At 43.9% G+C, this 25,055-nt stretch overlaps 1 protein-coding gene across 2 annotated transcripts in view; it reads left to right on the forward strand.

Annotated features, from left to right (window-relative positions):
• The window catches only part of MTOR (mechanistic target of rapamycin kinase), a 938,810-nt gene that overhangs the window by 554,026 nt on the left and 359,729 nt on the right, over positions 1–25,055 (forward strand). For both annotated transcript variants that reach the window (XM_086921314.1, XM_086921315.1), the window contains one exon: positions 19,689–19,764. In XM_086921314.1, coding sequence (XP_086777440.1) covers positions 19,689–19,764 — 76 coding nt within the window. The remainder of the gene's footprint in view (positions 1–19,688; positions 19,765–25,055) is intronic.

Consider the following 25,055-nt stretch of genomic DNA (forward strand, 5'->3'; position numbering starts at 1 on the left):
AGACTTTGATTTGTCCCTGCTGGTTTTCTGGCTTCTTGATTCAGTTGTAAAACCGAAACAAAATCCCTCGCTATGAAACCAACCGGATGGGGCTGATGAGATTCACGAGCTGCAAAGCATTCCCATAAAACTGCATATGGAACAACTCTTGCTTTATAACCATCTGGGAAGGTCTAGACTGCCACTGAAGGTGTGAGAGTAGCATTGCTGGAGGGGTGTGGGGGATGACCTAGATTTACATTACTGCACTCGGGTCCATAGGCAGGCACTCCTAAGCCAAGGCGTTCAAAACTATTCAGAGAGACACAGATCTGGACAGAGATGCAAAGGGGCATGGTGGGATTGAGATCTTTGATGGCTACATGTGTGCAGGGGACAGAAATGGCTGGTCCGTTAAGGGACTCTCTGGAGAGCAGATCCGAGCAGAGTTCCAACAAGGTGTTGTTGCACATTGATGGCCCATACTAATCCTGACCCTGAGGCTTCTTGATCCTCATTATCGTATCTGCAAATGCCTTTGCACTGAGAGCCCTTAAATCCATACACAAGAGTACCAAATGCATGTATGGACTCAGCAACAAATGCAGTTATTGAGAGCAGCAAACGGATCGTAAGATATCCGGCGTTGACATTTCCATGCTAGTGTTTCCATCAGCAACCTTAACACTTAAACCGCCAGGCCCAATAGCATTTTTCCCACAACTGGCCCATTTTAAGATATGTTTTTTTTGGCAAACTTTACGGGGCCCCTGCAAATACGGATAAACCCTAGCAGGGAATAGCTAGCTTAGAAAAACGAACAAAGAGCACCGGGTTTCGTGCATGGATACATAAAACAATGCATACGTTGAACACTTCAGAGCACAAATTGATAAAACAAATTATGGAAAGATATTCTTTTTATTTAACAGATTCTTTTTTTTAAAAAAATGTTATGTTTTTATCAAAAAATATATATGTATAGTACACATGATAATACATACAATTCATACCGGACACTTTCTTTCTTCTAATAGTCATTCTTAATGTATCTAGTACATGATCTAAATTGATTTCATTATAAACCCATGATTCTACAGGAGACGGTTGTTCACAATAATTAATTACAATGTGTTGGCTGATCACGACAATTTATGACAATGTCTATATCAATAGAACAGTTACGATCAGAATATCCCTGGTAGTAATATACAGAACCGATCATCAACGCGTTTCGGCCAATGCCTTCCTCAGGAATTTTGTGTTACCAGTGAAAACTATGAAACAAGAAATGTGTGTAAATCTTCAAAAGTGACAACGTATAGCAAAAAATACTCTTTGATACATATGGGACATAAATGGAGGAGGTGGGGCACATTAATAAATATACATAGTGAAAATAGTATAAAACCTTTTTCCATGCTCATACTTGTATTCCTAATGACATACAGTACTATACAATTTTTATCTAATCAATGAAAACTTATTGGCAAGAATCTTAACTAGTAATCTCCTTCATGAAGATGGTATGTCCTGCAAAAACTTGCACTTTACTTTGTAATTTGCGACAAGATTTGTTATCTTAAATGAACATATATATATTATGAAAAAGTGCAAAACCTTTTACCATACTTTTGCTTTCATTCCTAATAACATACAGAGCTGTACAATTTTTACATAATTCATTAAAACCTATTGACGAAAATCATAACTAATATTCTCCCTCATAAGGATGGTGCATCCTACAATAACTCATGCTATTCTTTATAATTTGAGACAAGAAGGATTCTCTGAGATGGTCTTATAGTTCTGGGTCCTAAACTTGGAAATGCATAAGCTATTCTTGAGTATGCAATGAATGAAATTTCACCATGTCTTAGACTTTATGATTGTAAATGTCCTAAGAATGAGGGATAAATATGTTTACTTTTATGAGCTTATATTTCCTAGACTGATTGTTTTAGACCCCTTTAGGAAAACCAGGGAGTTAGCAAAATCGATCATGAAGTATGCATCTAGCTTCTCCCAGTGGGGGATTCAGCTTGAACCAGAAATAAAACCAGCTTACCCTACGCCACTACTCGAAGATTGGAAGGAAAAATGATCCCCACCGGCTAAATCAATACTCAAAGGAGCACGAAGCTACTCCCCAGGACGGGAAAAACATCTGATGAAACCACAAAGCCCAATGTTACAACAAACAGCCCCCTTTAAAGAAACAATAACCTGCACAATAACAGGAAGTGACACCAACTGACAAACAAAGTCAGACCTAGTTACTAAAACCGTGGGTTTCTATAAAAACAAAGACAAACTCAATATTTGCAGTTGGAACATAAATGGACTAGCCGACAAACTGGAGGACCCCGAAATACTGAACTACTTGCAATCCTTTGACCTGGTTCTCCTCCAGGAAACATGGGAGCCCAACGACATAACTCTGCAAGGATATACAGCCTGGGCACACCCGGCCCACAAAGAATCACAGTACGGCCGTTGCTCCGGCGGTCTGGTAATCTTCGCGTCAATATCAGTTATAGGAGAAATTAAACCATCAAGCATAAATATTACCCCGCCGAACGCAATACAGGCAATATCACTCACAATTGGAAAAAACCAAGGAAGCCATCAGTTACTTGTAGTTAACACATACATTCATCCCAAGAATAAGCTGACGGGGTCAAACGAATTAGTCCAAGAACTAACAAGACTCATGGAGGACGAAGAAACAGATAACATACTACTGGCAGGCGATTTTAACCTTCAGCTATTTAGCGAACTGACAACTGACGATATGACGCAAGAAATGGATACAGTATGGAAAATACCAACTCAATCAACCCCCTCCAGATACAAACACAGCAACACTGCCTCTCAGCTAGTAAAAGCCCTAGAGAAACTGAACCTGCGCGTTCTCAATGGACGATTTAAAGAGGACACCCCTCCAGTACCAACATACCACTCGTCAATTGCCTCATCCTATCTAGACTTCATTCTAGTTACACTCCCGCTGTACGACAAAGTACATTCATTCAAGATAGGAGACAGAGCGCAGAGCGACCACCTGCCGCTAGAAGCTAACTTAGCATTGACCTGTAAGAACGAAGCAGCAGAAATCAGAAGTATGTGTACAGAATATACCGCTAACTGCAAGCGATTACGATGCAAGACTACGGATATTGAAATTCTAGCTATCAGTGCAAAAACAATAATACAGGAAATATCTAATAAAACCGTCAACCCCATTACCCTATGGGAAGACTTTACAGCGGCATTAGGAGAAAAGCATGCCACAAGGAAGAAAGTTCAAAAAGGGAATACCACTAGGTTACGTAACAACAGCAGAAACAAAAAATATCAAGCTCGAAATAAAAAAGACCCTCAAACAACTCCGTCAAGATCCAAACAATTCGGAAATCCAACTGCAGTTACGCAGGTCAAAAGCATTGCTACAAAAGAAAACTTGGCAAAGGAAACGGGAACTGAACGAAGAACTATGGGCCAAAATTCTACATAATTCAAAACAGAAGAATAGCTCTAGCTTTTGGAAGACCATCCACCGGCTTCAACAGCCAGACCATAGCGGTATCACGTCCGAAATACCGGAATCCGACTGGGCTAACTATTTAACAACTCACTTTAATACAAATGACCCCGCAATGAAGAAAGCCGGAGGGGCAGATTCGGAAGAGGGAGCTTTCCACCAATTGGATAAAAATTACATACTCACCAAAAAACCAAACCAAGTGCTCAAAAAGAAAACAACTGGGCCCCACACTCCAGCAGAGGACGAAGCCAGTCCCAAGATAGTTGAGCCTAGAAAAATAGAATCTGGACTATCGGCTCAGGAAACAACAGATACTATTCTTAAACAAATCTCGAAGGGAAAACTTGAGGGGGCCCCTGGACCAAACGGGATCCCTCCGATATTATACAAACAGGATCCAGCTTTTTGGTGCACCACAATGATCCCAGTATTCAATGAAGTAAGGGAAACATGAAAAATACCAGCATCTTGGAGCGGTTCGATAATAAGCCCAATATACAAAAAAGGCGCAAGGATCGACCCAAGCAGCTACCGTCTGATTGCCCTGATAGACGTAGAGGCAAAGTACTACGCAAGCCTCATCTTGAAGGATCTAACAACATGGGCAACAACAAAGAACATCATTCCTGCCACACAGACGGGCTTCCGGGCAGGCCAGGGAACCCTAACTAACATTATGGCGTTAACTCTACTGTCCGACGCAGCAAAAACGGCAAAAAGCTCCCTGTTCGTGTGCTTCATCGATTACAGAGGCGCATTCGATCACGTAGATCGACACAAACTATGGCGGAAGCTGAGCTCATGGGGAATCCCCGGCCCCCTTCTACAGCAGCTGGAAATGTTGCATACTGACACATGGGTACAAATAAAACTGGGATCTGGCACACACCTATCGAGAAAAATAAAGACCAGTAAAGGACTAAAACAGGCTGCGTCTTAGCGCCAACACTGTTCAATCTCTTCCTCGCGGACCTTCCCGAAGAGTTAAAAACAGTTACATCACACGCACCTCGGTTAGGAAATATTACGCTCTCAAACCTGCTTTACGCAGACGACCTGGTCCTCATCAGCCGGTCTCCTATTGGCCTCCAAAATCTACTGGACAAAACCAATACATTTTCAAAAGCAAATTCTTTAACAATCAATCTGAACAAAACTAAAGTCATGCCAATGAACTACAACAAAAAGCGGAAACCCGCATGGTACCTGGACAATCAAAGACTAGAACTGGTGGCCTCATACAAATATCTAGGAGTCATAATAGAGGGCAATGGCTCCTCTAAGCAACAACTAGAGGCCATCCGCCGGAAGGGCATGACCTTTCAACTATCAATAAGGCCCCTGCAGAAAGCTCTCCCCGACAGGACACTAGCGCCACTCTTACAGGTAATAAAAGCTCGCCTACAGCCTATGCTCTCCTACGGCAGCGAATCAATGCGAGGCAAAGATGCAAGTACTCTGGACAATACTATCAGTCGTGCATATAGGGCAATCTTCCATCTCCCTAAAAATTCCTCGCCCGCTCAAATTCGTCTCAAATTTGGACTATTGAAACAATCTGTGGAGAGGAAAGGTCAATATATAAAAAGCTGGCGCAAAATTAAAGACTCAGAGCAAGGATCCCTAAACGCCAACCTATGGATTGAGCTCCACGCCAAAGAAATCTCACCTGCAAGGGCCTACCTAACAAACTCATTGGAGAGCCTAGGACTAAATACGCTCTGGGAAACAGGAACGGATTTTGGGACCTTTAAAAAAGCAGTCTTGAAAGTCATCAAACTGGTCTCCTCACTTGAGGACCGAGCCACCCTAACCAAGAGAGCGCATGGATGGGTTGTGCTTGAGGGGTACAGAACCACAAAGCCACAAGAGTACCTATCAATGGGCCTTACACAAAAAACAAAAAACTAATTCCTAAACATGCGCTTAGGCAACATACCCATAGCACGTCATCTGGCACCTTGGAAAAGGCCTGATCCATCAAACGCATGTCGCCTTTGTCAATCTGCGAAGGAGGATCTTATACATATCATTGTATTTGTAAAGCTCTTGTGGGCGTAAGGCATTCCATGCTCTGGCCCCTATGGAACGAGAAGGGCGTAAAAACATGCAGGCAAGCAGTAATGCTCTGTTTCAACCCCGAAGACTCAGTTAAACTGTAGAACAGTTAAATACTTTGAAATAGTGGCCAAAAAATGTAATGAAATAACACAAGGGTGCGAGAAACCAACCACACTAGGAGAAAAGTAGTCTTCCTTAATGGCCCTTAAAAACTATAAGACCGTTGGGCGAAACAATTAATCACATCAGGAGAACAGAGATCTCTGCAACAGCCTTACAACCATAAGAACTATAAGTATTAATAGCTGAGACCAACAGGAAGACTTACTAATTCATTATAGACTCCTTGAGATTTTACCAATGTGCAATATCTTCTTGTTTGTAAAAGTTTTTTATATAGTCAAAGACTTTCTATCTTTTGTGTAATATTGTGAGTTTTTATTAACTGTACAATAAACAAATTCTAAATTCTAGACCCCTTTAGCTTCCAGACTTGTGGTTGATCTATGTTACAGCCCTCTAGTTTCTAAAAGAGAATAGAAGCTTCTAGTAGTTCAGGATAATGAACAATGTTCATGGGGTTGGGTCATACATTCTATTGGTTAAATATCATGTTGTACAGGTGTTACTCTCTAACAAGTTACAACCATATTCAGTAAATTCCTTATACTACTTTAAACGCTAGGTCAGAAGTTGAAGGACTTAAAAAAAACGTAATGGTAAGGGCAATGACCATCGCTTGTCTGAAGGATCTCATAGGCGAGTTCTTTTATAACACTCTTCACATATTGTGACAAACATAAGATATGGGGTTAAACTCATTTCCTACTTACATTTATGTAGTGTGGTTTCCTATTTTTGGCGTCCTGATATAGATGATATACTTTTTCTCTGGTCTAAGGTACAATAGCACAAAGGTATCCTGCAATGCTAAGTTAAAGAGGAATAGTATGTTTTTAATCTTAATTCACCATATTATCGCGTTTTAAAAGTAGGATAACTTGTCAATTTATGCTTACCAATTAAACTTATTTTGATGCGTCAATGTATCACAAGTCGTAGTTAAACAAGTATTAAATAAGTCCCAACGCAGGGTGTAAGAGGTTGTTGCCCGTAGCTTTATGTCTGCAGTATTCTAATATAAACGATAAAAAGGGAAACACACGAGAATAAGGACTCCCCTTAATTTACCGTTCTAATAAAGTGACGTTGTAAATGACTTGCATCTCAAAGAGAGCAACCCAAAAAGTACCTGGATAGATTCTAGTGTTGAGTTTCAATTGGCGACGATAAAGCTGTATCCAATATTCACTTCGCATAACACTCCTCGCAGGGACTGGTTCCCATGCTAGATGACAAAACATATGGACTAATGTGTATGTGCCTCCATACATGTTGCGAAAAGCCAGATACATACATCAATCTTGGGGTGCATATTGGGGGCGCCTCTAAATATAACTCCCAAAGTTGTAAGTGCCTAATATGCCTCCCACTCCCCTCTTAAATATCGGGTAATATCTGACGTGCTAATTATAGCTAACAACTGGGCCTTACTCTGTATATTACTTACTTGGGGCCAAGGCAAGTCGTGTGTTCCGATCTGACATCACGCATATAAGGAAGCAAATGAGATACTCTGCTTCGCCGTTTAAATATCCTTTCCCCGTGATACTAAATGCGTAGTATCCGGTGCTCTTTGTTCGTTTTTCTAAGCCATTTTAAGATATGGCCCAGGGACGGTGATGCCAGCACCCAAGCAGGAGCTGAAACAATCAGCTATCGGCTAATTTAAAGCTGCTGGCATCGGAAGTCAATCTATAGGACCCAAGAGTTAATAAAAATTTGTGTTACAAGGTCTGTCATAAATCCCTAGTTCCCTACCTACTTCAACTTTACTAATTAAGGGCCATTGTTTCACTTCGTTTCCTGGCACAGCCTTAGGCATCAAACTTTTCAAACTGCTCTCAGTTGTTGTGCTGTTGACCGAAAACATAACTTATGTCGCTGCCCAAAAGATCTGAGCTATGTGTGAATTATTCTCAAACCCCGCCACCCACATGTGCATTTCTTTCGGTTATAGCCCTAAAGAATAACCGGGTGTGTTTAGGTCATATGTTCTTAGGAGTGCTCTGGATTTTCATGATTGTGTTCTGTGTGAATTGTTGTTTTTTCTGTTGCTAAAGACATATTAATTTAAAAATAAATGCTTCCGACTGTATGCTGAACTTCATTGAGTGTTATAACTATTGTGTGATAAATCTGAAACTCATTCTCTAACCCCCTCCTGGAGTAAGTCTGACTTTTTGACTATAAGTTTCACTGGAGAGTCAATGCGACTAATGTAGTCGTGGCTGTCCTTCATAAGTACTAGTATCATGGGTACTGGGGAAGTGAGGATAAAAGTCAGTACTAACTATGCATGCTGCCCTGTGCGCCGCATCTGAACTAGCAGCACCTGGAGAAAAGGCCACACACAGCATCGAAAGTGTCAGTAGAGAAAGATTGCTGCAAGAAAAGGTGGGTCTGGACTCTAGAGCTATAAATAGGCGGCTCTAGAGACATGCAGGTACACTTAGTGAGCCAGGTGCAGGCGGTTATTTCTTTATTCAGGAAGTGTCTTGTGCATTGTCTACATACAGTGATACTCAAAGTACGGCCCGTGGGCCGCTTGCGGCCCTCCTGACCTTTACATGCGGCCCTCCTGGTGAACAGCAGTACAAGCTGCTGTTTAGTGGCTGAGCAATAATATTCAGTAAAAAAATTAAATATACGGGCAAGCATTTATTAATCTGCAAATAAATGGTTGCTCGCTTATTTAACATGTTTAACACCTCCTTACACAAAGGGATTGTGGACTGAGGTCTGGTCATTTCTGGGGTTCTTCCGAGATGTCTGTAGAAAAAACTGGGTGCATGCGGAAACAACCACGTTTATGTGGACTTAGACCAGAATGGTGAAGTTGGCATGATTGGAGCTTAGGGTGACATTTATTTTGTAGGGGATAGAGGGTGCAAGGAGTGAAGGGAAAGAAGTGAGCTACGTGTTTATGTGAGATAATAAATATCCATTCACATATTTTGGGCGTCTAGATATTTGATTCGTTTGTTGGAGCTGTCTTGGTGATTTCTGAATCTAAACTTCCACATAAGACCCTTGAGCCTCGCATAATGTTCGTGGAATGCGAGGAAGGGCGAGCAGCAGTACTGCAAGCCACTGACCTGGCCCTAGTCACAAGCTGGAAAGATACAGAACAGGTACATAAGCAAATGGACTTGGGCGCCTGAAATCCACCTGTATCACTGGAAAGGGTCACACAGCAGAGGGGTGCTGCCTCATAATGTTCGTGGAATGCGAGGAAGGGCGAGCAGCAGTACTGCAAGCCACTGACCTGGCCCTAGTCACAAGCTGGAAAGATACAGAACAGGTACATAAGCAAATGGACTTGGGCGCCTGAAATCCACCTGTATCACTGGAAAGGGTCACACAGCAGAGGGGTGCTGCCCCTGAGGGCTTGGCCTCTCTAGCAGTGATATTATGAGCATGTTGAATAGAATCAAGTTCATAGAGGCCCTTTGGTGCTCTGCATTTCAGTGCTCGAGTAGGAGAACAGCCGTAGTTGTACACGCTGTGATATGTTGCCATTTGGTGCATTATAACTGTTAACCTCTGCCCATTGTAACTTGTGAAAGACAAGTGACATTGTCTGATTGGTGCTTCTGGGCCTGGTTTACAGTGTGTGGTCGTGGGCAAAGAGTGTGTCCATTCTGTGTTTTGGGAAATTCTATCTTTTTGCTTGTTCCCAGCCTGTGCTTTGTGATTGGGAGCTGCAATTATGTGGCGAATATGTCCTGTGGCGGCTCTGCATGTGTACACATTTCTGCTCTGTAGGATTGGTAGCATCTGGCTTCTGCTTTCTCTGTGTCCACTGTCAATTAGTGCACTGCACAGCAAGATGTGTGCTAGTTTAGTGGCGTGTACAGTATGCATGCTGCAGTGTGTAAGGCTGGCACATTGCAGTTTTCCCTTGTCCTTTCGGTGTGCACTACTGGAGTAGTGCACTAGTGGACTGCTTGTATGCAACAGTTTGGATGTCTGTTTCTGTGTTTTCACTGATTTCGCTGTGAGGTGTGCACTACTTGTTTTCTTTATGATGAGGGCACTGTTTGTGTTTTGAACGGTGCTTGTGCAGTGTCCACTAGCCCTACTTGCGTGTTGCAGCGTTCACGGTTTGTGTTTACATTATTCCCAATCCTCTGCGCAGTGTATGCTACGTGTGTGCGCTAAGGCAGCGCACAACGTGCCCGCGTCCGTGTGCGCTGCTTGCACGGTGCACTGTAGCGTCCCGGCTAGCACGCTCCATCCAGGGGACGTGCTGACATCCTGCAGAAACCTTGGCTCTCCTCTAGGCGTTTCTTGTTTTCTTGAGGTTTGTCAGGAATTACGTGACCCGGGGGCAGCTGCTGGGCGCACAGACTTCCATTGTGCGCGCCTCGGTTCTCAATGCTATCAGGTGTCCCAATAAACAGCAATGAGCAGCTCTGCCTGTGCCCGACCTCCCCGCGGAGGAAACCACATCCCCACAACCTCTGAAGCACGTAAACGCTCGATCTGCCTTGCAGATGTGGGAGCGAGGTGTTGAGAAGCATGTCTGCGCCTTGTAGTTCGGCGTTATTACTCTGCTAGCGTAAATAATACTGTGAACGTGTGCGCTGCCAAAGCCCAGGCCAGCCTCCATCTTAGCAGGGCTGTACCAAGTCTCATCTCCAGTCCATCCTTTACTTGGGCCATTCCTTTGTAAACACCGGGCCTCCCCTCGGAGGAGGGGTGTGGTAGGCCTCAGTCATGACAAGCTGTGCGAATAGTAGTATTGCTACTCCTAGCGCTCTCTGTACCCGCGGTGCCCTTTTCGAAACAAAATGACAATCTACTGGGTGGCGAACACTAGGTTACTGACCCCTCTGTCTTGCCTTGCAGGCGACGTGGCCAGCCGCACGTGGCTCCTTTCAAGATGTGCGATGACAAGCCCCCCCCCCCCCCCCCCCCCCTTTGTGGGCTGTGCGTTACGAAGCCACAGTCAGTCTCCACCAGTGCAGTGCCAAGCTTTGCTCCAGTGCCTAGCGACGCCAGGCCTTGCTTCCAGCCTTGAGGCTAGTGCATCCTCTCAGCAGTGCTTTAAATGGGGGGAAAAAGTGCAGGTACTCACTAAATTGAGCTATTACCAAAGGGGAGGGCAAGGAGGCGGGATTAGGGGTGGGGCCAGGGGCGGGGCTACAGGCCAACATTTACGGAATCGGTGTGGTATGTAACTGCTGTTGCATAGGGTGGTAGTGCACTGTCATTCAGAGACTACACATTTTCCATTGTCATTACTACTAACTTTTCACAGACATAGTTTTACTCACACAAACTATGCAGTGCACCAAGAATAATGTGTGGAATTGGGGACCAGCCAGTGACGTATCCAATGTACCATGCTCCTGAGTGCAAGGAAGGAAATGGATCACTAACCCCTGTTTGATCAGTGAAATACAGCAATTTGTCCGATGGTATCGACTGACATTCAACCTCCGTGGCAAGAGAAAACACAAAATGTAAAGGCATCTAATTGCTCTTTCATCTTAACTCGACGAGTGCGGTTATTTTAATAGATGGAAATAAATTTAAAAAAACAAATCTGCCTGACAGTAACAGATTGTGCTCACTGAGCATTAGCATTTGCATCGCTGAAAGTGGCGAGTCTTACTTATTCGTTCCCCCTTTGTTGCAGGCAGAGTCAATGGGGATCAGAATGCCCCACGAACAGAGAACTCTCAGTAGAAGAGCGAGTGAGGAGGCCGGGTCCAGCATATGCAGACTCCACCAGGGCAGAGGCTTCCTCAATCTAACCTGGGCTCCAGGAGGGTGCTCAGGCCGTCTCCCCTCCTCCTCGCCCATTATGAATCTCGTGCAAATGAATCAGGTGAAAGACCCTAGTGGCAGGCAGGCTAAGGTGTTAAAATGGCCCTCCTGCGTCCTCAGCGACGCTATACGGAACGGGGTCCAAACTGCAGGAATCTGATTGCTGCTTCCTGGGTCCCGGATGGGGCTGGGTGCAGGAATACAGTCCTGGGCCCCCTGAGGAAGTCTGGTACTCAGGCTTTGCACCTGATGAGCTCCTTGTCCGTGATCCCCACTGCTGTATGGCAAAGAAGGAAGGGAAATCCATTGCAATCTGCATATTTAAGGGCTTCCATTCCTTCCTGCCACACAGCTACGGGGTGGGGACTTCACACTGTTGCTAATGGCAAGATGATTGACACTGCCAGTGTGAAATGCTAATCATATGAGCATACACTGCAGCGTAGAAATGCTGTGCATGCTCTCATGATGACCATTTATTTGGGATGGTTGGAAAATCCCAGCATGCTGCAGTGAGTACCGGTACTTTCCCTGGGCACGGAAAAGTTCCGGTACTCAGAGGGGGAAAAAAAAGAAGTGCCAGTACTCAGTACCGGCGAGTACCGGCCCATTTAAAGCACTGCCTCTCAGGATAGTGCTGTGGCAGGCCTCATCCCGCCACCATTCGCAAACAGTTCTGTGCCAAGAGGCTTCTCCAGTCCCACTCCAGGGCCTTTCCGATGTTATTGTCTGTTTATTTACTGTATCTCTATATCCGTGTTTCTGACCCCCTCCACTTCCAGTAAGGCTGGAAAGTATGCCCTCGTCACACTAAAAGGGTCAGTTGTCCAAAAGGAGTTTCCTTTTGGCGTTCAATAAAGGACCCGAGACGAACCCCAGACCCAAGAAAAGTTCTTGAAAAGGGCACATAGTACAAAGAAAGTTGCATCTCTGCTGCAAGGTGGTGGAGTATCTGCTCTAGAAATTTGAAGGTTCTAGGTTTGTCATAGATGGCAACTCCTCATGGATTTATCCCAGGCAACCTCCACTCCAAGCTGTGGCGTGACATGGCGGATCCCAAAACTCCTTCGGTAGTACCAACCTTAGCGTGATTAGGCAGGGTCACTTGAATTATGTGATTTTGTGGCTGCAGTATTTTTCTCCATAATCACTGGTTTGACACATTTGCCACATAATCCATCATCTACTGCATAATCTGCAGATTTTAACGCCAAAAAAATTGTGGGTCAAAAGTTTCTAAAAAACGCAGCAACGTGTTGCCACGCAGTGGAATGTCCTTTGCAAAGGTTGACTGTCCACTTTTTGTAGCTTATTGCTGTACTTGGGGGTTAAACTGGTAATAATGAAGTGAAAACTTTGCTCGAACAGTGTTGGGCTGTGTAAAAAAGACATTTTTAATACTATCACAAATTGTGCTACATTACGCCACATAACTTGCCTTTTCTTGTTGCCTACTTAGGTAAACCCTGCAACATAATTTGGTGCTCCCCTGGCCGCATAAATCCAGTGGCCCTACTTCTAAATTATTGTTGTAATATGCCTTGAACAAAACCTCTTTCGAGACAGGTCTGAGTCGAGCCTGATCTCAATCCTCTCTCTGGGACTGAGCTGAGAGGCCCTGCTCGAACTGGCTTCCCTTCAGGGCAGGGCTATGCCTCATCCCTGGCCTCCTTTGAGGGGGTAAAGAGTCAAGTCTCAGCACTGGCCTTATTTCAAGCCACAGGTGTTTGAAAACACTCTAGACTAGAGAGTGGTGCTCTGCCAAAACTCAGACCTGACTCCTTTCAGGCAGGGAAACGTCAAGCCTCAGATCTGTCTTGTCTTAAGAACAGGTTGTATCATACCTGATCCGGCTTCCCCAGGGCAGTGAGCTCTGGCAGTGGATGAGCTGTTTCTGTTCTAGCATCCATACCTCTAAGGGTGTTCTGCATAGGATTAGCCACAAGGGTGGCAGATCATGCCTAAACAGAGGTCACTAGGCACATTATGCCAGTGGACAACTTTATATTGTTAATGGCAAACAGGAGATATTGCATTAGTCTAAAATAAGGCAACTTCCGTTCCTGGAGGATTCTGCAATTGTAGCGTGAGCCTTGCATGGCTCTATATGTGACCACAACCTATATCATACTTGTCCCTAGTGCTTTATGAAGAACGTTGTAAACCCCCTAGCTTACATACCCTTTGTGCTGCAGCCAGGTGAGTATCCAAGTCATTATTAGGTCGAGCCTAGTGGCAGCGCGCTTGCACTGCTCGTTCTGAGAGGCATGCAGTAGTAGAGTATGCTGTCTAAGCCTCGCCCACTCTCCGCCCATACTTTTCATTGGCTTGTGTCATTGTCCTTGGTAAATTCTGGCTTCTGATTCATTATGAGACTTGTTAGTCCCTCCTTGTTAACGCCCTGTCTCCATTTGTTACCGCCCATGAAGACTCGATCTTTTACTGTATCCTGACCCTGGTGCTTTTATTACCAGTTCCGAGAACTATTTACATCATTAAGGGACACAGCACGCACGGGATGCCAGCTTCGGTAATTTCAAACTTTAATATGGAGTGTGGTTCCTGCTTCAGGTACGCAGCGCTTAGTTTATTATTAATATTTGTTCTTTTAATACCGAGCGCGGTGCCCACTTCAGGGACACTGCGCTTGGTTAATTTTATTATTTTTAAAAATGTAATACCGAGGTCGGTGCCCTCTTCACAGACACCGCATGCGGTTTATTTTATTATTTTAAAAAATGTAATACCGAGCGCAGCGCCCGCTCAAGGACACCACGCTTGGGTAAATTTTTTATTTTTTAACTTAACTTTAGTCATGAGCGCGGCGCCCACTTCAGGGACACTGCTCTCTTTAAAAAAATTTTTTTTTAACTTTAATGAGCACAGCGCCTGCTTCACGGACACTGCGCTCTGCAACGGTCTAGGTAGGTTTTTCTCCATTCCTGCATGAGCTCTAGCCTTGCCTACCACAAGGGTGGTAATGTCACATTAAAAAAAGGCATGTTTCTCGAGGGTTGAATCAGCTTTTACTCACAGTAAAAGCATGAAAGTCACATGAATTGAATTGAATTGAATTGAAAGGCAATTTGCATTGCGCGACTAAAACCCGAAGGTATCAAGGCGCCTACCAAAACAGATCAGAAAAGGCAAAGCACAACTAAAAGTATGTCCGCACAAAGAGACGGGTTTTCAGGGCATTTCTTAATAACTGAAGGGTGGGAAGGGACCTTAGTTCCAATGGGAGGGCGTTCCACCATTTAGGTGCCAAGTTGGAAAAGGCTTTGCCAGCCCTTCTGGTTCTCCGAATACGAGGGACTGATAGAAGGAGTCTGTTAGAGGAACGTAGGTTCCTAGAAGGGCTGTAATTGGACAGAATGGATCCAATTCCAGTAGGGCTACTTTTTGCTAAGGCCCTGTAAATCATGCACATGGTCTTAAAGAGTATGCGGTCCTCTAAGGGAAGCCAGTGAAGCAATTTTCTGGTGGAGGTAGCCGTAGTGCGCCAGGGTAAATCCAGAACAAACCTAGCCGCTGCATTCTGGACCACCTGCAAGCGCTGCAGCAGACTTTTATTCAGTCCCGCATACAGCGCATTGCAGTAGTCCAGCCGAGAGCCGATAAGGGCAACAGCAAGTTGTTTCCTTGCCTAATCTTCCTCAGTATGCGAATAATACCCCAACAAGTAGATACAGTTCTATTAACCTGTTGACACATACTGAGGGTGGAATCGATCACGACCCCAAGATTTTTGGCAGAAGAAGCAGGAACAGGACAGGCTCCCAATGAGTCTGGCCACCACTCAGCTGACCATACCTCCTCCTTTCCTCCTCCTTTCCTCCGAACACCATCACCTCCGTCTTCTCCCCATTCAGTTTCAGCGAATTGTAAATAATCCATTGACCGACTGCCTCCATACAAGATCTAAAGTTGGAGGCAGTCGAAGTAACTGACTGGGAGAGCGAGACTAGGATCTGCGTGTCATCCGCATAGGAAACTACCTCCATCCCAAAAGATCTAATCAGTCTGGCAAGAGGGGTCACATATATGTTAAAAAGGGTCGGACTTAACGCCGACCCCTGAGGGACCCCACATTGCACAGACAGGGATGGAGATAGAAATTTACCCAGCATCACTCTTTGCTCTCGTTGATCGAGGAAAGAGGTGAGTAGCCCCAGGGCCGCCCCCTGAACCCCGATCTCCCCCAGGCGAGATGTTAAAACTGAGGGAGAAAGGGTGTCGAAGGCAGCCGTAAGGTCTAAGAGGATCAGGAGGGAGGTCTGTCCCCCATCCACACGCGTGCGGATATTATCCAGCACTATGGTGAGGGCAGACTCGGTGCTATGTTCCCTCCTGAAACCATGCTGGGAATGATCCAGACAGCCCGAGCTTTCCACGAAGGCAGCGAGATGTTTATTCAGGTGTGTTTCTAACATCTTCGCAGGAGCCTGAAGCAGTGAGATGGGGCGGAAGTTCTTTAATACCCCAGGATCAAGAGAAGGTTTCTTGAGTAAAGGTTTTACTACTGCATTTTTCCACTGATGAGGAAAAATACCAACCCTCATGGCCCTGTTCATGATGTCAACAAGGGGGGGGGGGGGGCAGGAGGGATTCTCTACACTGCTTAAGGATCTTGAGCAGGCAAGCATCTAGAGGGGAGCCGGATTTGGTTTTATTAAGGAGAATCTCTAAATCCTGTAAAGAGAGAGGAGGGAAAGAATCCAGACATCCCGGCGAGAGTTTCTCCGAAAAAACAGGGTCCAAGTCAACGGGGACTGGGGGCTCAGTGGTAAAAGATCTCTGTAACTCCAAGGCGGTATAAATATCCGAGATTTTTGTCTGGAAAAAGGAGGCTCTACTATCACAAAGCTCCTGTGATGCAATGACAGGGTCCGGGGTCTGGAGGGTTGTAAGGGAGTCCACTATCCTGAAAAGCTCTTTTGGAGAGGAGAGTGAGGTGGTAAGGGCCGTAAAGTATTCTTGTTTTACCCTTATTACTTCCAACTTATATTTCCTTATCAAGATCTTATGGGCTTCCTTGTCCCTTAGATCCCAGCTAGTGTGCCATAGACGCTCCCGTCTCCTAGCTTCCTGTCTAAGGAGTCTTAAATGCTCCGAGAACCACGGGGCTGATGGCCTTTTCCTGGCTGAATAACGCAGCCGAATGGGAGCCAGTTCTTCCAATGCCTCGGTAACGGTCTTTTCATACTGTGAGACCGCCGACTGGACATTGTCCTCCTGGGATATGGACAGACTAGATGTCCAGGGAGCGAAGGAATTTTTCGTGATATTCTTAAAATTCCTGCGTAATTCCATTTTACTCTGAATTTTTCCAGTTCCATCAGAGGTCGGACAGGACACATCGAATGGAACGGCCAGGTGATCTGACCATGAGAGAAAAACGTATTTTATGCAAAATATGACTTGCACATCTCATATACGATGGAATGTTTCAATGTTTGGTATACAGTTGAAGTACGTATGCAGGTGTAGAACCCTTTCCCTGATTATACAACCATCGGAGGAGGGAACCTATAAATTCAGCACAGAGCAACTAACTAACAGGCATTTTGTTGCTGCTCTGTAGAAGCCAGTATTTGTTTGCTATTTAGTTGTGTCTGAAATCAAAATGTACTGCGTTCTGGGTGTCTTGCCGCTGCTTCTAGTGCTACTTCTTCCTCTGGGACAAGATCAGACAACTCCCCGCTTCTGCCGCTCTCGTGACTGTCCCAATTATGAGTTAGTAAAGAAATACGACGTAAGGAGAGCGTCTTTCTAAATGCTGATCTACTTTTTTTGAAACATTATTAAACGTGTATTTTATTTTTGTCCCAGTGTTCCAGGCATCGGCAGCCTCTATCGAGATGTAGGTCTCACATGCGAGTTAAAAACATTTTTTTTTGTTTTACTTTTTCTATTTTTACTATTTCTGAAATCAAAATATGTCTAATGCATTTGTTGTCGCTGTTGAAGGTTGTACTTACTTGCTGTTCAAACCAGGTCATGGTAAAGTGGATTGTTGGGAAAATAGCATGACTATATTTCTCTAAAACATTTCTTTCTGGCGGTGTTATTTTTGAGTTTATTTTTGCAGAGTTTACACTCGCAGAAACACATGGTTTACGTTGGCCTCAAATTCACATTAGTTGCGATGATGTTTTCTATTGCTTAGATTGATTGTGGTGTTTTGCAGTGGTGTATTTGTAACTGCCTTTGGATACCTCTTCGTATCCCACTTGAGGTACCGAAGCCCATCATCGAGCATGTAGCTTTAGTTGGAACAACTGTATTTGCAGCAAGGTTTATGTGGGAAGCGTTTTGGGGTCGTGCAAGAGTGACGAAAAAGATGGTCTTATCATGTCTTATTCCACAGGGTCCAATTTGGAGGGAAGAATAGAGAAAACTTGTATCATGTGCATTTGTCGTTGCCTTGAGGTACTTTGCAGGGCCCATGTGAAAGAGGCTGTGTAATATCTTGGTGGGACTGCTGAGGGAGAGTAGGGGAGATAAAGAGGCAGAGGTTTTTTCAATTTACAGGTTGTTGAGAAATGAGCGTAACGTGTTAGTTTTGTAATTTTAGTTAATTTATAGCACATTGTTGTTCTCGACTCGTCCCTGCTTTTGTATCTGGTACTTGAGTCTGCACTGTAATTTTGGTCTGACTCTAAACTCTTTCAGATAATAGGTGACCTCGTGCTAGCACAAGAGACACAACACACCTCAACACACTCCTTCCGGAACATACAACAAGCATTTGCAATGCAATAGGTCTCGCATTTACGCAAGTTTAAGCTATTGGCATTGTAAAAAACAATGCCTTTTATTTATGTTTTAAAAACCAAAACATAAATAAAAGGCAATGTCATTTACAATACCAATAGCTCACACCCGCGTTAATGCGAAACCTATTGCATTGCAAATGCTTGTTACCCCCTGTAAGTAAGCAGCAGGTTCAGCAAGAGTTGCCTGAGTAGCATTTGCTGGGGGAGTCCTTGATGTTGAGAGCAGAGGACCCCAAAGAAGTATGGATGAAAATGCAGATCTGCCACTCAAATGACTTCATAGTGGACATGATTCCTTTGCACAGCTGTAGAGCTGAAGTTGTCGTTTTACTCACGGGTGCGAGAAACATCTGGTAGGTCCCATCATTTTCTCTCAAGGTCTGAGCTACTAGTTTGTATCTAGCAATGTATAAAGCCAATAGAATACTTGCTTAATCATCACAGACTAGCATACTAATTGTATGTCCTTCATTTAAGTGGTTTTTTAAGTGAGTAAACAACGAGAATTTGTTTCTTATTTGGAGTTTGTTGGGCAGGGCTCACCATCACATGCATGGAGGAGTACCATGTCTGCCAACCTTTGTCTGCCCGCTCTATTATGATTCTGGCAAATCGCTTTATTTTCAGCCCGACGGTACAGAGTAGGAAAAATAATAAAAATGATCTCCACACACACTGGGCGAAAACTCCTACGGTGTTGGAACCATTAGTTTTCTTGATTTTTTTCAGAAACAAACACCTGCTTTGCGAGTTTTTTTCTGAAAAACACGAAAACTTGGTGCGTGCTTAGCAAACTTTCAGTTCCATTAGGTGATCCGCTGTTGCTGCAACTCCTCAGGGCTCTCTAAATATGACGGCCTGTGGATTCCAGGGGAGCTCAGTACAACCCTCCGCAGCCCTAGAGGAATGGAGTGCAGCTTTCCAAACTAAAAATAAATGCCTTGGTTTTCACCTGTGATCATACGTAAGCCTTGAACTGGACCACTGCCTCAGCTTTGACTGTAAACCAAATACCTTACAAAAATTGTGATGAGAGAACAATAGAGGCTGTAACACATGATTAATATGTGCACAACTGAATTGCACTGGCAATATAGCTTTAATGTGAAAATTCGTCTTGGTACAGGTCAGAATTACTAAAGGTTTTATACTTCTGTTTATGTTGTGGAATGATGCAAGATTAATCTATAACTATTTCCTTAAACTTGATATCGACCAGTTGTGCCTAGACTATGGTTGAGTTGGGCTTGTTCAGGAGTAGCTATTTATTAAACCTTTTCGAAATACTGTAATTCAAGTAATAGGTCCTATATTATTAGACAACAATAATAATACAGAAAGTGTGTGTGTTTTCAAGCACTTTAACAGGAAGATGGTCTCTTGTAGAGACGTGAGCCATACTGACTTTACCTTTTGTTTTCCAGCATAAACAATAAACTGCAGCAGCCAGAGGCCGCAGCTGGAGTGCTGGAATATGCCATGAAGCATTTTGGGGAGCTGGTGAGTTTTTTCTGCTCTATCATCTGTCCAAGATGTATGTTAATAGACATGCACGGCTTACCATGATTCATAGTGTAGGATTTATTTTGTTGTCCATTTTCAAAAGTGGGATTATTAATCAAGGTTTAGCAAACATTAGTATTTTCTTCTTTCATACAAGGCTAAGAAAAGACATACATTTTGAGTGAAAATGTACGCGGAGGCACCTCTGTTCTAATTTGTGCACTGGCGAGCACAAGGAACCGCTTCTGGAAAACATGTGGTCAAAATCACACACTTAAACACTGTGGTAAAGCCACAAGCAGCTATGCCAAGACTGTAATTCCAAAAGGAATGATACACTTTTGTAAATCTAAGGTAATGCACAACCGTATTGTCCTGGGATTCTGAGAATTTCTATTAAGCACATATGTTTAAAATAAAAGAAACCGTGGGGTTCGAAGAATGTAAAACAATTTAAAAGTCTATAACATTCAAATGGAAAAGTAAACAAGCATTGGCTTAGGTATTGGGTTTCAGAGCCATTGGTTTTACAAATGTAGTTAGCCAATGTTGTGCAATATTGGCAAAAAGCATTTAGCAAAATTAATCATTAAAAAAAGAATTAATAAGGAGGGAGGACACAACGTTGTTGTCAGTCGTATTACTCTGTCAGCGCACACATGCTTCACCACACCTGGCTGAGCCAACATAATGATGCGGCCACCATCTTCTTTTTTTTTTTTTAATATCCATTATGAGATGGCTGGCGCCACTTGGATCACTAAATAGTAATAAAAAAATAATAACACAAAACTCTCAATAACATTTTTCAACAAGCATTTGCAATGCAATAGGTCTCGCATTGATTAAGTTTGAGCTATTGGCATTGCTAAATATTGCAACACAAATTGCAACAAAAGTCTATAAATTGTAGGCAAAAAAAATGCGAATTTATTTTTGTAGCAATGGTGGCATGCTGCGCTTTAGATGAATATGTTTAAAAGTAAAGTGTGCCATACTGCGATTGCTGCAATAGTTAATTGTGGATGCGTTAACAATTGATGTGTGCACTGATGGCTGGTGGTGTGTGTGCATGTACAAATTGTGCACTGGTGGCTGGTGGTGTGGGTGCCTGGTGGAAGTGTGCACTGCCGGCTGGTGGTGTGTGTGCCTGGTGGAAGCGTTCACTGACAGCTGGTGGTGTGTGTGCCTGGTGAAAGTGTGCACTGACAGCTGGTGGTGTGTGGGTGCCTGGTGAAAGTGTGCACTGATGGCTGGTGGTGTATGTGTGCCTGGTGAAAGCGTGCACTGACGGCTGGTGGTGTGTGGGTGACTGGTGTAAGCGTGCACTGACGTCTGGTGGTGTGTGCTGGTGGAAGCATGCACTGACGGCTTGTGGTGTTTGTGCTCGGTGGAAGCGTGCACTGACGGCTGGTGGTGTTTGTGCCCGGTGAAAGCGTACACTGACGACTGATGGGGTTTGTGTCTGGTGAAAGTGTGCACTGATGGTGTGGTTGTGTGTGTGTGTTGTGTCTGTGGTTGTGTATGTGGTTGTGTCTGTGGTTGTGTGTGTTGTGTGTGTGGTTGTGTGTGTGTGTGGTTGTGTGTGGTTGTGTGTGTTTATGTGTGTGTGGCTGGTGCTGTCATGTTCTCTGTCTCCCAACCGTCTACATGGACCTTCAGTAGATTGGGATTTCTATCATACTCATCATCAAGCCATTGTAACAGCCACTGAAAGCACTATGCCTGCTCACTTCACTCTCACAGAGAACAGAAGCACAGCCCCCATAAAGGAACGAGGAGACACACCCAGACAGAAGTGGGTATGACACAAAAATGTGTGTGTTCTAGATAGAGCATAGTGTGTAAAAGAGACAGTAGTGCGATAGCATTTACACAACACACCTAAATACATGCATATTATTGCATCACATTGTGTTCACGTGCATTGTTTTGCATGCATGCACAAACAGTATTATTTACAGTGCAATCACGCGCTGTACAACTAACTTTTTTCCAATGGATATTATACAAACTAAGCTAACTGTTTTTAGTAGAAAGCGCACAAAGTAAGCCATGTAGAAATATGGCGCTACTTTTAAGCTTCCAAATGTTAAGCAATAAAGCATGAGCAAGAAAAAAGTGCAATAATGGACGCCAGGCTAACGCAATTGCTGTTTTCGAGGTGCTAGCAGGAAGGGAACAGATTGGAAATGTGGCGACAGTTGTACGCGCCCACATTGTCTGCCACGACTTATTTTAAACGTGCAACCTAAAATGCTAAACAAAGAAGACGAAGTGTTTTAAGATGGCATCAGCAACAGAAACACTTCTTTTGTACCAATAGGCGCCAGGCTAACTCAATTGCTGCTTCTGAGGTGCTAGCAGGAAGGGAACAAATTGGAAATGTGGCGCCAGTTGTATGCGCCCACATTCTCTGCCTCTACTTATTTTAAACGTACAACCTAAAGTGGTGAACAAAGAAGACAAAGTGTTATAAGATGGTGTCAGCAACAAAAACAGAAACACTCCTTTTGTAGCTTTGAAATGCTAAGCAACGAAAAATTAGCACAAAAGAAAACCTACGATAACAAGGCGCTAGCCTAACTGATTTGCTGTTTCTATGGTGCTAACTGTAAAAAACAAATTAAGAATGTGACGCCAGTTGTACGCACCTACATTGTCTGCCTCTAATTAGTCTGCATTTTAATAAAAGCGTTAACGAATTTCTAAAAGTGCATACTGAAAATAAAAGCAGCGTTTTTATGCATTTAAAGCACATACTAAAAAGTAAAGCTGCTTTTTAATGCATGCAGTACAACTAAAACGTATCAATAAGTAATATTACAAAACTACACAAAACTTATGTCCATGAAAAGAAACACAAACCGCACGCATATATTATGTTTTATACCGCACTGGTTGCAGCACAAAAATATAAACTGCCACCAACACGCATATAAAAACAGAAGCCACTTTAACTGCGTATTACTAATACGCCTGCACATAGCTTGCTCTGCAACTTATGCCACCGTGCCTAATTGTAAGCACCTACATATTAATGCGACATCAAAGGCGTGCACATAGGCAGTATGGCAAATTAACAACAACCACGCTTATATCTAATGTTTAATACTGCACTAGTAAAAGCAAATAAACTGCCAATAACATGCTCATAGGAGAAATGTTAATGCGGTATGACAGGCATGTAGGTAAGTTGTACTGCAAAGCAGCAATAACTACGCGTATATTCTAATGTTTTATACTGCACAAGAAATACTAAATAAACTGCATGCACATTAAGCGTCCCCAACTAATGTTTTTAAAAGTGCAGGAGAGAAGTGTTGAAGCTTAAGAGAATGCATGTAAACGTGCCACGCTAAAGTAGAGGAGCGTTAACGCAGCATCAAAGCTGTGCACATAGCTAGACTGCAACCTAAGCTAATGCAATTGTACACATTCAAGGTTCAGGACTTAAAAATAGCGCCTTTACAGATCATGTCTTAAATATCTTCAAAAGCGGCATTAAAGGCGTGTACATGGCCTGTAGTGCAACCGCAGGATCTACGCATTCAAATAGAAAATAAAACAGTACGCACATTAACGAAAAGCCACATATAACATGCTAAGCAATCAGCGTTCTTAACCACGAGCCAGACAACTGTTGCAAGTGTAGAAAAAAACGCACAGCTTCCGATTCTCACCCTCTTCATAATGGCGCACATCCAGCAAATAGCTTTATGCGCAGTCCAGTATTTAAACATAAAAACAAGCTCTCGGCATTGCTGCGGCGGGGGAGCAGGAGCGCATTCCTTTGAAGTCTGATGCGGGGGCGGGGAAGCGGCAGCCTTTGAAGTGTTATTGGGGGCTGGAGCGGCAGCTTCTGAAGTCTGATGCGAGGCACAGACCAATGGTGGTTTGTGACGTGGCTGGTTTGTGCATGCGCCTGTCTCACATGAACTGGGGCTAATCCTCCGTTGGCAGACTTTTCGGACCGCTTACTAGAAATCTCGACAAAAAAGCATTGCTAAAGCAATGCTTTAGGTCGAGACCTGAAAACTAAGCAGATGGGATGGGCAGCAGAGGAGCGAGAAGAGGAAGAGAGTGGCATGGGGGCAGGGTGAGTAGCCCACAATGCTGAAAACAGCCTGGAGGGCGGGTGTGTGTGGCAAGGGAAAAGCACTTGAGGGAGCGCATGCAGCTCATGAGGGAGTGAACCACATAGGGTTTGGGGAGAAGTGTATGAGGGAGATGCACCATGGAGCTTTGGACAATTAGGAGGAGAAAACTACACAAGAAAGAGAGAGCAACACAAAAGGGAGAGAGAAAAACACAGCGCAGGGTGTGTATTTGGCAGAGGAAGAAGCACATGGGGGAGGGATCTGGAAAACACGTACTCTCAGGGAGTTCTTAACCAAAAAGAATAAAAGTAGTTCCCAAAAAGCGATCAGGCGATGAATGAAGGTCTGCCAGGCAAAAGATTAGTAAACAGGCTATGCTCCAGAGAGGGGACAAACACAAGAAAATGAAGATAAGCTATTGAATAAGAAGCAAGCAAACGAGTGGCAATAAAGCCTACCAATAGTAAGCTGTGAGTGGCTTGCTGGTAGGTAAAACTTAAAATGTCCCATAAAGCTCAAACGCGTCCAAATGATGTAAACACAAATGTCCCTTAACCCCTTAAGTGCTGCTGACGGCCAATGGTCGTCAGCAGCGCTACCTCCCCAGTGCTGCGCACGACCATTGAACGTCCATTCAGCACTAGTTCTAATGGACAGCGCAGCACTGGGGAGAAATGTTTACACGCAGCTAAGGTGTTAAAGTAAAAAGCATCCAAAAGTTATAGCTGAGATTTGGCCCCTAAGATGCTGCTGTAATGTTCACAATCAATAAACAAAATTATAGTAAATCTAAAATGCCACTGGAAAATGTGAAGAACGGGTGGGGAAGAGACCATGATCAACAGTGAGGATATAGCCTGCTTCAGATGCATTCAGAGTGAGTCAAAGGAAGCAGAATGCGCTAATCAGATTTCTCATGAGGAACTTTGTCTCTGAGAGAATTATATTGTCTGCAAGAGGATATTCTCAAACGTCCACAGTCTCTAGCTGTGCCTGCTGAACTTTCAGGCTTTTGTATTTGTGTTATGTTGCTTCTTCATACCCTCCTAGATATACACTGTCACCTGCTGTGCTAGGTAACAGAAAACTGTTTGCTGACCCAGGATAGGCTTGCTCATTGGACGCACCCCTCAGAGGGACTTGGGGAATAGCTCTAAAAAAGGAGTGACTGGATAAATCAGGAGATTG

Source organism: Lissotriton vulgaris, chromosome 5 (genome assembly GCF_964263255.1).
Source record: "Lissotriton vulgaris chromosome 5, aLisVul1.2, whole genome shotgun sequence".
In the NCBI taxonomy this organism is placed as follows: Eukaryota; Metazoa; Chordata; class Amphibia; order Caudata; family Salamandridae; genus Lissotriton; species Lissotriton vulgaris.